This window comes from Bufo bufo, chromosome 8 (assembly GCF_905171765.1).
Source record: "Bufo bufo chromosome 8, aBufBuf1.1, whole genome shotgun sequence".
In the NCBI taxonomy this organism is placed as follows: domain Eukaryota; kingdom Metazoa; phylum Chordata; class Amphibia; order Anura; family Bufonidae; genus Bufo; species Bufo bufo.
In genome coordinates, this window is record NC_053396.1 from 26,319,279 (window position 1) to 26,335,017 (window position 15,739).

Sequence of the window (15,739 nt, forward strand, 5' to 3'; positions counted from 1 at the left end):
GTGATGTTTTAACAATGTTTATACAATTTAATCCTATGAGTTGTACATAGTATTAGGCCAGGAGTAGATCTCTAACTAGGTCAAATGACCCCTACCCTCCATGTTATATGGTTCAGATGGAGATGAAGCACTGATACACCATTTAGCAAACTGCAAAACTGCATGTTGATACCCACAGACTCTAAAAACAGCCCCCTATGTATCAGAGAATAGAACACAATGTAACAGGAGAATAGCACCACTTTATACAGCAGTCTATGATTGGCAGCGGGCATGGGCATAACTACCAGGGTAGCAGATATGGCAGAGGCCAACAAGTAAGGGGGCTCATGCAGTTAGTGATGACTGTGGACGATGGAAAATTGAATGTGGTCCGGTTTTTAAAGGGGTTGTCCCACAAAAAATATTCAGCAGCAGTTTTGAAACCAGCACCTGAATCTGAATACTTTTGTAACTGCATGTCATTAAAAGTTTAGCATAGCCACTTTATCTGTATAGCGCCACCTGCTGTTTTTTTCTTATTATTTGACCTGCTCACTGAGATGGCCGCACATGCTCAGTTTCCTTTCAACTGCCTACTGAGCTGTGATAGGCAGAGCATGGACACGCCCCCTTAGCTGAGGCACACAAGACACGCCCCTTGAGCTGCCAGCTTGATATAAATCTAGCAGAGCAATGAATGGGGAGATCTCTGGACCCATGTGAGGTACAGGGCTGGTTCTAGCTGTGTTAGAAAGAGGTTGTTTTGTCCTATATGATGTCTGGTTTTCATTTTCATTAATCATGGGATAACCCCTTTAATTATTATTTACATCATTATGACATTACTATAACATCAGTGTGTGCTTTATCCCATAGCTTTATCCCATAGCACCTTATCCTACTATTGTGAAAGGATTGGGTGCGTTATCCCTATGCTGTGACAACACTGTACACATAATCCCATTATTGTGACATCATGGTGTGCATTATTCCTAAACTGTGACATCACTGTGTGCATTATCCCTGTACTGTGACATCACTGTACACATAATCTCTACTATTGTGACATCACTGTGCATTATCCCTGTACTGTGATATCACTTTTCACATAATCCCATTATTGTGACATCACAGTGTGCATTATTCCTGTACTGTGACATCATGCTGTGCATTATCCCTATACTGAGAAAATATCTTCACAGGGTTGTCAACTATTGTGACATCACTGTGTACTGTATATTATCCTACTATTATGACATCACTGCGTACTGTATATTATCCTTCTATTGTGACATCACTGTGTACCAAAATAATCATGCTTTTAAACTAGCTGCTGAATATGCTCAGGGTGTAGGAGCCCATTCCACATTTTGATGTGGGGCCCCATTGTTACTTGTTATGACCTGGGTGCCAGTGGGTCTACTCTAGGTATAAACTCTCCACATCAGTGATGCATAGGCACCAAACGTCTATCCTTGACTAAATGGTTGGTTGCATACATGACACCAGATGATCTGGAAATTTGGCATTATCGCCAGTGTATGAGATAGATTTTGCTTCATAACACTGAGCCTTTGAGTTTATTACAAAGACAATGCACTTCAGACAACATGGCTGCCCAGGTATACATTATCATTTCCACTGGCATGGTTCATCATGCCAACCTATGCATAAAACATCAACTGGACTGGTTAGACTGGACAACCTGAGTACCAGAGGATCGTCTCCAGGGCCGGCTCTATAATAAGGCAGACCAAGCGGCTGCTTGAGGGCGCAGAGGAGGGGGGGCGGCACCAGGGCGGAAATTTTTTATTTATTTATTTTTTAAATACATAACTTGCAGACTTTCCCGGCAGCACGGCATCGGCAACACAGACAGTCACAGGGTTAGGGGGGGGGTGACTGCCGAGTGGCGCAGCGGCGGTGGCGGGCGGCAGGCAGCAGCAACTGGGGAGCGGAGGTCTGGAGACTGGAGGCGGAGCTGTTGGTGGTGAGTAACTGTTTGGACAAATGTCTCGGAGAAATGTATGTGGCATGGGGGGGTGAAATGGACACGATGGAAGGGGGAGAAATGTGACAACATGGATGGAGGGGGAGAAATGTGACAACATGGATGGAGGGGGAGAAATGTGACAACATGGATGGAGGGGGAGAAATGTGACAGCATGGATGGAGGGGGAGAAATGTGACAACATGGATTTAGGGGGAGAGAAATGTGACAGCATGGATGGAGGGGGAGAAATGTGACAACATGGATTTAGGGGGAGAGAAATGTGACAATATGGATGGAGGGGGAGAAATGTGACAACATGGATTTAGGGGGAGAGAAATGTGACAGCATGGATGGAGGGGGATAAATGTGACAGCATGGATGGAGGGGGAGAAATGTGACAGCATGGATTTAGGGGGAGAGAAATGTGACAGCATGGATGGAGGGGGATAAATGTGACAGCATGGATGGAGGGGGAGAAATGTGACAACATGGATTTAGGGGGAGAGAAATGTGACAACATGGATGGAGGGGAGAGAAATGTGACAACATGGATGGAGGGGGGATAAAAGTGACAATATGGATGGAGGGGGAGAAAAATGTGACAACATGAATGGAGGGGGGAGAAATCTGACAACATGAATGGAGGGGGGAGAAATGTGACAACATGGATGGAAGGGGGAGAAATGTGACAACATGGATGGAGGGGGAGAAATGTGGCAACATGGATGGAGGGGGAGAAATGTGACAACATGGATGGAGGGGAAGAAATGCAACAACATAGATGGAGGGGGGAGAAATGTGGCAACATGGATGGAGGGGGAGAAATGTGACAACATGGATGGAGGGGAGAAATCTGACAACATGGATGGAGGGGAGAAATCTGACAACATGGATGGAGGGGGAGAAATGTGAGGGCTGATGTGACATAGGTGATTTGACATGGAGGGAGAGAAATGTGCAATGGAGGGGTGAGAAATGTGACATTGAGGGGGTAAAAAGTGACATGGAGGCCTTGAGGGGGAGAAATTTGACATGGGGGGCTGATGGCTGACATGGGGGGCTGATGGATGGGGGCTAATGGCTGACATGGGGTCTGATCTGAGGCATTGGGGGTCTGTTCTGAGGCCTGATTAACATTGGGGGTCTGATTGCTGGTCTGACCTGAGGTGTAATGGAAAATATTTTTTTCTTATTATCCTCCTCTAAAACCTAGATGCGTCTTATGGTCCGTTGCGTCTTATAGGTCGAAAAATACGGTCCTCAAACCAGCGATTGTCTGAAGCAGAGCGAAGATACCAGGACCACACAGAGGAGAAGCCAGCTGATGCAAACGGGACCAGGGCCAGGTGATCTGCGGGAGGGGGATTGCGCTAAAATGTAGCTTTGCTTGTGTTGGCAAAAATCCTTGCACCGGCCCTGATCGTCTCGTAGGCCCAGGCTCTGATGTAACAGAAGACAATCCTGTTTTTTCTTCTACATATCTCCAGATACGCATGGTTGTTGGCACACAATTGTACTCCATTACATAACTGGTGGACACCGCAAATCTAAATAGTGCAACAATTACAGCAAACAAAGGCATGGCTGCTATTACTGCTTCAGCATGGATACCTTGCATGATGTTTTTATGGCCTCTGTAGATTCAAGTAAGTGAAGGAGATTCATACTGCATCATGTTGTTGGGCAAAGGAACTGCACATACAGTCAGGTCCATAAATATTGGGACATCTACACACTTCTAACATTTTTGGCTCTATACACCACCACAATGGATTTGAAATGAAACAAACAAGATGTGCTTTAACTGCAGACTGTCAGCTTTAATTTGAGGGTATTTACATCCAAATCAGGTGAATGGTGTAGGAATTACAACAGTTTGCATATGTGCCTCCCACTTGTTAAGCGACAAAAAGTAATGGGACATAATAATAATAAATCAAACTTTCACTTTTTAATACTTGGTTGCAAATCCTTTGCAGTCAATTACAGCCTGAAGTCTGGAACGCATAGATATCACCAGACGCTGGGTTTCATCCCTGGTGATGCTCTGCCAGGCCTCTACTGCAACTGTCTTCAGTTCCTGCTTGTTCTTGGGGCATTTTCCCTTCAGTTTTGTCTTCAGCAAGTGAAATGCATGCTCAATCGGATTCAGGTCAGGTGATTGACTTGGCCATTGCATAACATTCCACTTCTTTCCCTTAAAAAACTCTTTGGTTGCTTTTGCAGTATGCTTTGGGTCATTGTCCATCTGCACTGTGAAGCGCTGTCCAATGAGTTCTGAAGCATTTGGCTGAATATGAGCAGATAATATTGCCCGAAACACTTCAGAATTCATCCTGCTGCTTTTGTCAGCAGTCACATCATCAATAAATACAAGAGAACCAGTTCCATTGGCAGCCATACATGCCCACGCCATGACACTACCACCACCATGCTTCACTGATGAGGTGGTATGCTTAGAAACATGAGCAGTTCCTTTCCTTCTCCATACTCTTCTCTTCCCATCACTCTGGTACAAGTTGATTTTGGTCCAGAAGTGTGAAGGCTTTTTTAGATGTCATTTCGCAAACTCTAATCTGGCTTTCCTGTTTTTGAGGCTCACCAATGGTTTACATCTTGTGGTGAACCCTCTGTATTCACACTGGTGAAGTCTTCTCTTGATTGTTGACTTTGACACACATACACCTACCTCCTGGAGAGTGTTTTTGATCTGGCCAACTGTTGTGAAGGGTGTTTTCTTCACCAAGGAAAGAATTCTTCTGTCATCCACCATAGTTGTTTTCCATGGTCTTCTGGGTCTTTTGGTATTGCTGAGCTCACCGCTGCGTTCCTTCTTTTTAAGAATGTTCCAAACAGTTGTTTTGGCCACGTCTCATGTTTTTGCTATCTCTCTGATGGGTTTGTTTTTTTTGTTTTTTCAGCCTAATGATGGCTTGCTTCACTGATAGTGACAACTCTTTGGATCTCATCTTGAGAGTTGAAAGCAACAGATTCCAAATGCAAATAGCACACTTGAAATGAACTTTGGACCTTTTATCTGCTCATTGTAATTGGGATAATGAGGGAATAACACACACCTGGCCATGGAGCAGCCGAGAAGCCAATTGTCCCATTACTTTTGGCCCTTAACAAGTGGGAGGCACGTATGCAAACTGTTGTACTTCCTACACCGTTCACCTGATTTGGATGTAAATACCCTCAAATTAACGCTGACAGTCTGCAGTTAAAGCACATCTTGTTTGTTTCATTTCAAATCCATTGTGGTGGTGTATAGAGCCAAAAGTGTTACAATTGTGTCAATGTCCCAATATTTATGGACCTGACTGTATATTAATGCATTACGTGCTAAACCTATTATCTTACCCAAGGACAATAACAGAATTTTTTAAGCAGTCCTTATGGAATCTTGCTTGAGGGAGCATCATCTTTCTTTAGTGGTGATATAAAAAAAAAAAACATGACAAATGAAAGATGAACATTATTAATAATCATCAGAAAAATTTGTGGTCATTAGTGTTTTTTTGTTAAAAAATAATTCATTGATTTAGATTTAGGCTGGGTTGTCCCATATTCAGCATATATAGGGAATCTAACTAGACCACATTATATCTGCTCATCTTAAAGCCATACTCCTCAGTCAAGAAAGTGGCACCACTGTCCCAGAAAAAGTAAATCTGAAGTCTGATCTTACTTAATTTTCCTATCAATTCTGGAAGTTTTCTTGATTTTCTTATGCAAGCATTGATGTAAATTCCCCCATTTGCACCAGTTCTTGATATTTTGATATTCTTGATTCTTGGTAGCCTCATTGTATCAGTCATGTACATCTCGGTAACAGATTGCAGGTCAGAATGTGGGTGGCCTTCAAAACTTTCAATGAGTGTGTCTTGTAATTTCATCATTTGCTTAATAGACATTTACACAATCGTTTTGTAAGCTCAAAAGAAAGCTATCAGAGATGAAGGTCCATCAGGTCTTGTGCAGTGATTTCTATTTTATACACAATTTTCACTTCCCCTAATTAACACAGTGACCCTAATTTCACAAAGTGAAGAGTATTAGCAAATGGACAGACATGGAGAAGATGAGATAGGATTTGGTTGCTAAGAAAGCCCAAGCCATTCCCCTCCTTCTCTCTCTTTCATTTAAGCAAGCTTTTATCCTGTCACCCAAAGTGTCCAGAAAAGTCATCCTTAACCTGCTCAAGTGACGTAAACCGGCCGTACGGAGTCAGAAAGATTGAATGTGGAAAAGGAGGGGGAGTGAAGTTAAAACTCATATGCCAATTAAGAGATAAAAAGTTTAAGGGGGCTTGAGCTGGTCTGTGAGTGTCGAGGCTAATCCATCTCAGCTTGGTATATAACTGGAGAGAGGTCACCCAATCGCCCAACCAAGTGACAGACGGGTTTAGTGAGCAAGGGAGGAAAGAACCTGAAGAAACAGAAGACAAAGTGTGAAAGAGCCAAAGCTAGATCAAAGAGAAAGGTGAATCTGGTGTTAGAGGGACACGCAGGGCATGGCGGTATCATGGAATGAAGCTGTATATGCTGCCCGGAGAAAGCATGATGAGGAAGATACCACCAGAAGTAGTATTTTTACATACACTAACAGCAACAACACACGGGGTGAGTCGTCTTTGCCGCCTACTGGTCTGTAGTACTAGTGTACAATCTTTCTAAGTTATGTTTACAGATGACTTTGTCATCTATTGAGTATTGGCTTCTTTGGCTGATGGATTTGCACTGTGGCTTGTGATATAGTCAGGGGTGGATTGGACATAGACCCACCAGGAAAATTTCCCAGTGTGCCAATGGCTAGGAGGGCCCTCAAGCCCTCCTCACGGCCACCAGCGAGGTACATGATCTGATTCCTGCTTACGCACCTGGCTAGCAGCCACAGGTGCCCTCCTGAATTCAACTGTATCGATGTCCTTAGGACAGCAATACAGTTGAATACTGTTACACAAGTGGCAGTATTTTGTACTGCATTGTGGTATTTAGTTCAGCTGGGGCCACTTTTACCTTTTTTTCCAGGGCCACTTTTAGTTCCCAGTCTGCTCCTGGATATAGTCTGCTAGAAAGACAATGTTGAGATGAATGTGATATTAGCCACAATTATATGGCCGTATTAATCTGGAAATATAATGTAAGATGGACAAGACGTAGACAAAAACGTCAAATTTGGTCAACATAATCTGTCCTGCCAAAGCTAATATTGGACATGTATTGAAGTAGCTTAGCGGATCTTCATTCAGATTCCAGGTCTTGTAGACTTTTTAGATATCAAGCTGAAGGTAGAGTTGAACCTCCATTCTCATAGACAAGACAATGAATATTTAAATCTAGTGGAATAAGCTGGTGGTAGGGACAATCGTTACCAAGCCATACATCAGGTAAAATCACAGTCATGTATATTGGTCAAGTTCAGATATATTTGTGCAACTGGTAGCCCTTTGAGTAAGTTATCGTGTTAATTTTTATTGACTACAATTGTGGCAGCCAAGCAACATCTTGAACCCGCGGATACATCCTTGGCAGATCACATGTTGTAGATCACATTGTAGACTTCAACCAAAAGCTTCAGTTGAACATTCTACAAGACAACATTTAGGGCAAAAGTTTTAACTTCACTAGAAAGTTGAACATAGTGGTATGACTGCAGTTATCCTGCAATTTCCCCTTTCTTACATGTCATACTCACAAGGATCCAGGAAGATGAGATATTTGTAATGTAGCTGTTTGGCAAGCTCCTTACACAGAAGAGCTAATGAACACTTGTGATTACCTTTCAGTTAGTAAAAAATTCGAAAATCGTGCCGTTATTTTTTATTTTTTTGTTTTATAGTTACCAACTGCCCTCCAGTGTACAGGTGAAACTCGAAAAATTAGAATATCGCGCAAAAGGCCATTTATTTCAGTAATGCAAATTAAAAGGAATTGCATTAATGCAGCTTAAAATTAGAATTTTGTGAAAGGGTTCAATATTCTAGGCTCAAAGTGTCACACTCTAGTCAGCTAATTAAACCATACCCCCTGAGCAAAGGGGACCTAAAAATTGTGACTTTGGGGTTTTATAAGCTATAAGCCATAATCATCCAAATTATAACAAATAAAGGCTTGAAATATCTCACTTTGCATGTAATGAGTCTATCTCATATGTTAGTTTCACCTTTTAAGTTGCATTACTGAAATAAATGAACTTTGCACGATATTCTAATTTTTCGAGTTTCACCTGTAAATATCTTGTCAAACAGCTTCCTATATCTCAGATTCCTGAGCCCCTGTGAAGGCGCATATGGTCCGAAACTTGGCTTAAATGTAGAGACATGTTAATGTTGCAAGCAGCTTTGGGTTGAGTTCAGTTTCAATATTGAAAATCTTGTATATTTATTTTTGTTGTTGTTTGTATCATGCCATTTGGTTGCCAACTACATGAATGGTTTTAATTTACATATGCAGTAATGCATCTTTGAGATGACGAGTGGCGACCCAAAATGAGATGTAAAGAAATGGTCTTCTTAAACAATTCCTCTCACTAGAAGTTTAGTGTAGACAAATGTAGTCTTCATGAAGAGTATTGTAGACCTTGAGTCTAAGGACTCATATATTGGAACCTCATTCAGGAGTAAAGGTGGATTTACAGGAGGCAATTATCAGGCAGATTATCGGGAATTATCGTGAATTACCGTTCCTGTGAAAACTTGTTTCCAGCTTGTAAATGTGTCGCTGTTCATCCATTGAATAAGCAAAACGCTTGTTAATTGGGTGATACTGTCGTTCTTGTAGGCACACCAATCATCGTTTCTGGGCAGCAGATCGTGCTGTCTAAACAGTGATCTTCCGCCCAGAAACTATGATACTGTATGGGGACGAGGGGATCCCTCATCCACATACAGTGAAGTAGATCATTGCATGTAAATGCAGCAGTCTCCTTCACTTAACGAGCATCCGAGTGTCTGGAAGGAACACTTCCTTCCCGACAATCCGCTGCTATATCGTGCCGTCTAAACCCGCCTTAAGAGTAAACTTGTAGATACAAAAATACACGTCCATAGACGCCATGCTGCTGGGTTGGTATCTTATCACAAGTGTGCAGTAATCTCCATGAAGGTGGAGATGTCCTTGAAACTGTCAGTAAAACGGATTACCTTCTACTTTGCTCACAGCTTTTGGCACTTTTAGATCAAATGAGTACATCAGGGAATCTAGTTATGTCACTAATCCCAATCCAGGGACCAAGGTAGTCCATGATTAAAATAAACAAATCATATATAATCCAAAGCTACTGCTTTCTTCACATATGGTTTACAAACTTGGGGAATCCCAAGCTTTAAGGTATCACATTAAAAATCTTGCTTTCCTTCACAATCCAATATGAAATGGATATGCTTTAAAGGCTATGTACACCTTCGGAGGCAATTTTTGCATTTTACTCATTTTTGGCTAAAAATCATATTTTCAATTGGCCTTTATTAAAAATATTGAGCCATTCTGTCACAAAGGTTTAACTGTTTTTCTAACTGCATGACTGGTACTTTGATTTTCATTTTGTGCTCGTCATCTAATAACCCTTATCTTTAACCTACTAAGTGGTCATAAACACTTATTTTAGCCACATTCTTATCAGTAAGATAAGAACTAGGCTATAATGAGTGTGTATAATTTCAGAGAGCAGAGATGGACTGATAGAAAAGAGAGAAAATCCAGAGGCTGAAACTAAAGCATCTCAGCTATGTACAGAAAAAGGCCAATTGAAAAAATATTTTTAGCTCAAATTGAGTACAATGCAATAATAAAAATAAATTGCCCCCATAACATAGACTTTAAGATTTGCCATTACAATACATGAACCAGGTCATGTCACAGAACACCAGGTTGGCAAAGCAATGTTGTTTGATGGATGTATAGTAAATATGTTCCTAATTATTGTTCTTTGCCATTTCTAGGTCCCTTTGAAGGTCCAAATTACCACATTGCACCTCGATGGGTTTACAACATCACTACCCTCTGGATGATATTCGTTGTAGCGGCCTCTGTTTTTACAAATGGTCTGGTCTTGGTAGCTACATTCAAATTTAAAAAGCTTCGCCACCCCTTGAACTGGATCTTGGTCAACTTAGCTATTGCTGACCTTGGGGAGACAGTTATTGCCAGCACCATTAGTGTCTTCAACCAGATTTTTGGTTACTTCGTCCTTGGTCATCCATTATGCGTAATTGAAGGCTATACTGTTTCAGTTTGTGGTAAGTTATAGTGGCAACTGCAATATATGGGCAACATACTGGCATGTGTTGCTGTGTGGGGGCATATATGCTACATGATGTAGACTGAACTTGGCTAGGGTCATAACATAGGATAGGACTATATAGGACTTGCAAGGCTAAATTAAGACATACACATGCACGTGAAACTATAGTAGTATATGTGACAGTGGTAAAGAGGGGAAATTTAAAGGAACATCCCATACACTGTATAATTCCTAGTGCAGGGTCTAATGGGACTCTATAGCTGGCCATACACATAAGATATCTGTCGGTCGAATGCTTGCCCATATGACAGATGTCTCTCCGGATCCTCCATATACATGCACACTTGGCATGCATGTGTTGTAAATGGATAAATGGGAGAAAGCCACCTCTGACAGCAGCTTATCTTCCCAAGAATAAAAGGACAGTGTAGCTGAAATCCAACTTCCTGATCCTGATCTCCCCCAACATCTGCCCCTAGGAGAGAGTCGAGAGGCCCCCATACACACTAGATGGTTGTCCGGTCCTGCTGAAATCAACAGGTTTGGCTATCATTTCATGACAGATAGATGTTTATGGAAGATAAGTCCTTTAAATGTGAGAAGCCTAATTTTCCCAGTGAATACGTTCATGTCCATAGTTATGTCCATTGTCCCATATGTTCCTGTCCTGTTATTGGCAATGTTAATTTATTTTTATTTGATTATTTGTCCACAGGAATCACTGGTCTCTGGTCCTTAACTGTAATTGCCTGGGAACGATGGTTTGTGGTCTGCAAACCCTTTGGAAACATTAAATTTGATGGAAAATTGGCTGCTGGTGGCATCATCTTCTCCTGGACTTGGGCAGCTTGCTGGTGTGCACCACCAATATTTGGCTGGAGTAGGTAAGTTCAACAAAATTTCACAGTTTTTGTCACATATGTAGCAGACTATTTTCCCACTTGGAAGATATCATGAAAAAACGTCATCTTCATAAAATCCCATCTCTATACAAATATTCATCACACCACCTTACTGGGCACCCATATTAATGAATGGGATACATTTCTTTGTCAATGACCATGACAAATTTAGATACTGCTGTATGAAAACATTGCCTGCTATCATGCAGGCTATATCATCTCACACTAAGATTCTAACATCTACCTATAGGTACTGGCCCCATGGCTTGAAGACCTCTTGTGGTCCAGATGTGTTCAGTGGCAGCACTGACCCAGGAGTCCAGTCTTATATGTTGGTGCTCATGACCACTTGTTGCATTCTTCCACTGTCTATTATCATCCTCTGTTACATAGCTGTATGGTTGGCTATTCGTAAGGTGAGTGACGATATGTGCCTTAATATCTTTAGTTATTACAGTAAGAACCTATGCTGGTCTAAAAGTAGAAGAAAAATGTCAGTGTTGGGCTTTGCCGTCCTTGCCTTTCCTTTGTTAGACAGGCTACTCTCCATGCCCCATTCAGTTACACAGATGTTTCTCTATGACACCTTTCTTACACAGACTGCCCCCCCCCCCTTCCTATGATCCCCTCCCTATGATATCTTCCAACTAGCTTAGGTTCCTTGCGGGGAGGTGAACACTGATCCTTTTCCTCTTGCCTAACTGCACTGATCCTAGAGATAAGTACAGGGATGGAATAGAGGGGACTGTGCAGCTACTACATGGCTGCACAGTTCTCTCTATGGTCAGGAAGAATGCTTCATCAGCACTCTGCCCAATACTTAAAGGGGATATCCAGGATTACTATGGTTTTTAACAGATATGCTCATGTAGTTGCTTACCTCATATACATCTTTTCCATGGTTGTTTTTCAATCTATACTATCCTGGTTTACTCTCTTGTTTGGATATCCTGTATGTAGCACTTCCTGTTGTTGTATCCAACCAAACCCATGATGCACTTCTCCTTCCTCTATCACAGCTTTCAAACTGCTCTAACAATGCCCAGTTAGTCTATAGCTACTCCCACCAAGCTAGTTACATAGACACGTCACTATGACTAGCATACCCATGGACACAGCATCACAGGTAACAGGAAAGAGCTGCATGGACATGGTCATGTGACCACAGCCCAGAAACAGAGGTAGAAGCAATAAAGGTAAAAGAAATACATTACAAAATTACAGCAACCTTCATAAATGATGACTTTGAAGGATGTTGATACAGTCCAAAAACTCCTTTAAGGGTGTGTTCCTAAGCAGCCTAAATGGAGCAGTGCTGATGGGACCCCTTTGGGGTAGGGACTTTGGGCAATGCCCCACCCCAACATGCTAGCCATGCCTATGCCTTTGCATTGAATTTGGAGCTTGGTATCAGATATTGATTGTAATAAGCATTCTCTAACTCTATATATGAACATTTTATATTCTCCAGGTTGCACAGCAGCAGAAGGAGTCAGAATCCACTCAAAAAGCTGAGCGTGAGGTTTCCAGGATGGTGGTTGTCATGATCCTTGCTTATTGCCTTTGCTGGGGACCATATACAATTTTTGCTTGTTTTGCTGCTGCCAGTCCCGGCTACAGTTTTCATCCTTTGGCTGCCTCCTTGCCTGCCTTTTTTGCTAAGAGTGCCACCATTTACAACCCAGTTATCTATGTTTTCATGAACAGACAGGTTGGTCCAATAATTGATTATATGGCTTATTTTGCTATGGAGAAAGCGCATGTGAAATATATAGCATAGTCACTATTCTCTGTAGCCCATTTTATGTGACTAGATCAATCATTTTTATTGATCTACCACTGCCATATAACCTGAAATGATTTTTAGAAATGTTCTTTAGTGTTATGGCAGTGGTTCTGGATCCAGTGTGTCAACCAACAGATTTGACTATGGGCTATTCCTAAGGGTGGTATCCTGGCATTCTCACTGTACAGGGATCTGGACTTCTCTGTAGGGGAACCACCAGACTGCTGCCTTCTGGAGTAGTCTCTATGTCATTGACAGCTGAACCACAGGGGTCAAAGACACCATTGCAGTGCACTGAGGCATCAGTCAGGGACAGGCTGAGGTCAGGGCTGGCAGAGTATGTGCTATACAGTCCTAGGTTAGAACAGACAGCGAACGGTCAATGAGTGGGTCAAGACACAGGTCAGATTAGGCAGCGGAGGGTTACAATCCAGTAAACAGGCAGAGGTCCGTACATGGGCAGACAAATTAATACACCACACCTTCACTGGGAGCTATACAACCTATTACTTAGGCACCCTCCCATAGTGGAAGATTCCTGAAGTACCGAAGGGTGGCCAGCCATAGGATGATGTGAAGGGTGCATGCTGTCCCTTTCAGAGCCAAAGGGAGTGTGCATGCCCTTTGGACAGAGGGAAGAGGCCTTACCCGCAGGAAGCAGGCTGCCTCCTTCCAGGGTTGAGAAAGCAGATGACTCTGCCACAAGGAAGCAGAGGAAGACCAGTGGGTCTGGACCACTGCTGCAGAGGCAGGAGGGTAGGTAGAGCAGTGCTCCTGCCCATCCGAGAGTAACATTTAGCTCCATATTGTATCAGAAGACTACATAGTTTTAAATGGGGTAGCACCATTAGCGGTCTAATTGAAGATTCTGGGATTTCATCCAAGGTTATATTTACTATATTGGGGGCAATGTTATGTTGATACAGCCTATACTACTGGATTCCATTAGAATCTGCAAGTTATGATGTGCTTCATTACATGCGTATGATATCGGAAGGTGTCTCCTCTAGAACCATTGCTTCTTCGAGGCACTATATGATGGCATATAGAGTACCCATGGGCACATAAGTACATAATACAGAACCATAGTAAGTCTGTGCGTTATCGTACTAGGTCCATGCACTCAACCACAACCTCTGCTTGAGTTAGTTTTGATTACCATATTGTACAAGGGAACCATGAATTGTGTCTTTGAGTCTTGATTTTTTTCTCTCCATTTCCTGTAGTTCCGGAACAGTATCTATCAACTATTTGGCAAAAAGGTTGATGATGGCTCAGAAATGTCAAGCACATCTAGAACAGAAGTCTCATCAGTTTCTAACTCTTCTGTGTCACCTGCATAAAGATTCAGGAGTGCAGTATTTCTTCTGAGATCCTAACTATGGTCTGCACATATTGTAAATACTTATTTGCAAGTGCAGCAATGACTTTTTTTCTTCTACTGACACAGGCATTGCTTGACCATGTTCACTGTATATTGTCACACTGTTATCATAAAATCTTGTAACTAGCCTGAACCTTACCTATTAAAAATATGCAATTAATTATTTTGCATACAGCAGGACTGTTCATATAATGCACTCATCATGAGTCCACCCAGTTAAAGGGTAACGGTCATATTTTTTATTTATTTGCTAGTTTATTAGAGCTAGGCATGTAAACCTGAGTTAGTCTGTCAATGATTGTCAAAAGATCTGTAATTACCTTATAATAACACCTTTCATTAATGTCCCCTGTCCCTTTCCACTGCTCCCTTAAAAGACAGTTGCTATGACTTACTATCTCTAGCTAAGAAGACAGGAAGATGGAGGGAAGGTCCTTCACACTGCATGCCTTGCATTAGGCTTCAGAGTGAGGAGGCGTGTCTCTCAGTAATCCAATCTGATTGGCTGGCAGGGAGCTTCTGGCTACAGCAAGTGTGTATGGGAAGTGAGGGAAAACAGTTTTGGCCTCAGAGAACTGGCAGAGGAGCCATCTTGAGAAGGTCCTCTTATTGTAAATGTTTAAACAGCCGTAACTAAGGGAAAAACTCAAGGAAAACAGTGGTATGTGAAGAAACTAAAGATTGCTTTATGCATAATGCTGCTACAGCAGTAACATATGCTAAATTTTATTTTATTTTTTTATGAAAACCCTTTAAGGATATTCAGAGGGTTACCTAAACTAGAGCTACTGCTTGTTGAATGAACTATGTAGGAAGTCAAATGTGCAAATTGTTTAAAGATTCGGTCAATGCAGTGATTGGTGAGGTGGACACCGAGTTGGAAGCAGTAAACATGACAGTAAGCGTGGCCTACAACAAAGGATGGGTTGTCCTATTGTCTAGAGTTTATCAAAAGGTAAATGAGGATTTTTTACTAGTGCTTCATACCATGATCCTGGTAATGGAAATTCTATACCATGGAAGGACATGGTGATGGTCTTCTGTTGGAATGAGCAACTTGAATGGTTGCAACACATACTTTGGTCTTTAGCCAGCCATGGGATATCTCCCATGACTCATATACATGCCATTCTGTCAGTTGAGGAGATGAAATAGATAAGTTGTACTTCAATACACCCAATCTTATGTGGCACACATTTCTCCAGATAACAGACATTGGAGAAGGTCTTCATAGACATGATATGCTGGGAGGTTCCTCTGAAAATTGGTGGGATTTTGAACATTGAAAGAGGATCTTTCCAATCTAATGGTCAGTAGAAGTCAAAGTCTGATACTCCAGAGCTGTAGATACAATAATGTTTAACCTGGCCATACGCAACGGGTTAGACCATATTTGAGGTAGTTGCAGAACTATCTAGTAATATTGACTACCTAGAGTAGGTAAA

At 41.9% G+C, this 15,739-nt stretch overlaps 1 protein-coding gene across 1 annotated transcript; it reads left to right on the forward strand.

Annotated features, from left to right (window-relative positions):
* The first annotated feature begins 6,491 nt into the window (after positions 1 to 6,491).
* On the forward strand, positions 6,492 to 14,253 carry LOC120977246 (red-sensitive opsin). The gene is made up of 6 exons (XM_040405085.1): positions 6,492 to 6,600; positions 9,921 to 10,217; positions 10,938 to 11,106; positions 11,375 to 11,540; positions 12,596 to 12,835; positions 14,137 to 14,253. The coding sequence occupies exons 1-6, from the start codon at positions 6,492 to 6,494 to the stop codon at positions 14,251 to 14,253; spliced, it is 1,098 nt and encodes a 365-aa protein (XP_040261019.1).
* The last annotated feature ends 1,486 nt before the right edge of the window (positions 14,254 to 15,739 follow it).

Bases quoted from the DNA above. Each gene is read 5' to 3' on its own strand.
- LOC120977246 (XM_040405085.1), top strand. From the start codon at position 6,492: ATGGCGGTATCATGGAATGAAGCTGTATATGCTGCCCGGAGAAAGCAT. The intron at 6,601-9,920 runs GTGAGTCGTCTT...TGCCATTTCTAG, and splicing joins TAACAGCAACAACACACGGG to GTCCCTTTGAAGGTCCAAAT. The intron at 10,218-10,937 runs GTAAGTTATAGT...ATTTGTCCACAG, and splicing joins CTATACTGTTTCAGTTTGTG to GAATCACTGGTCTCTGGTCC.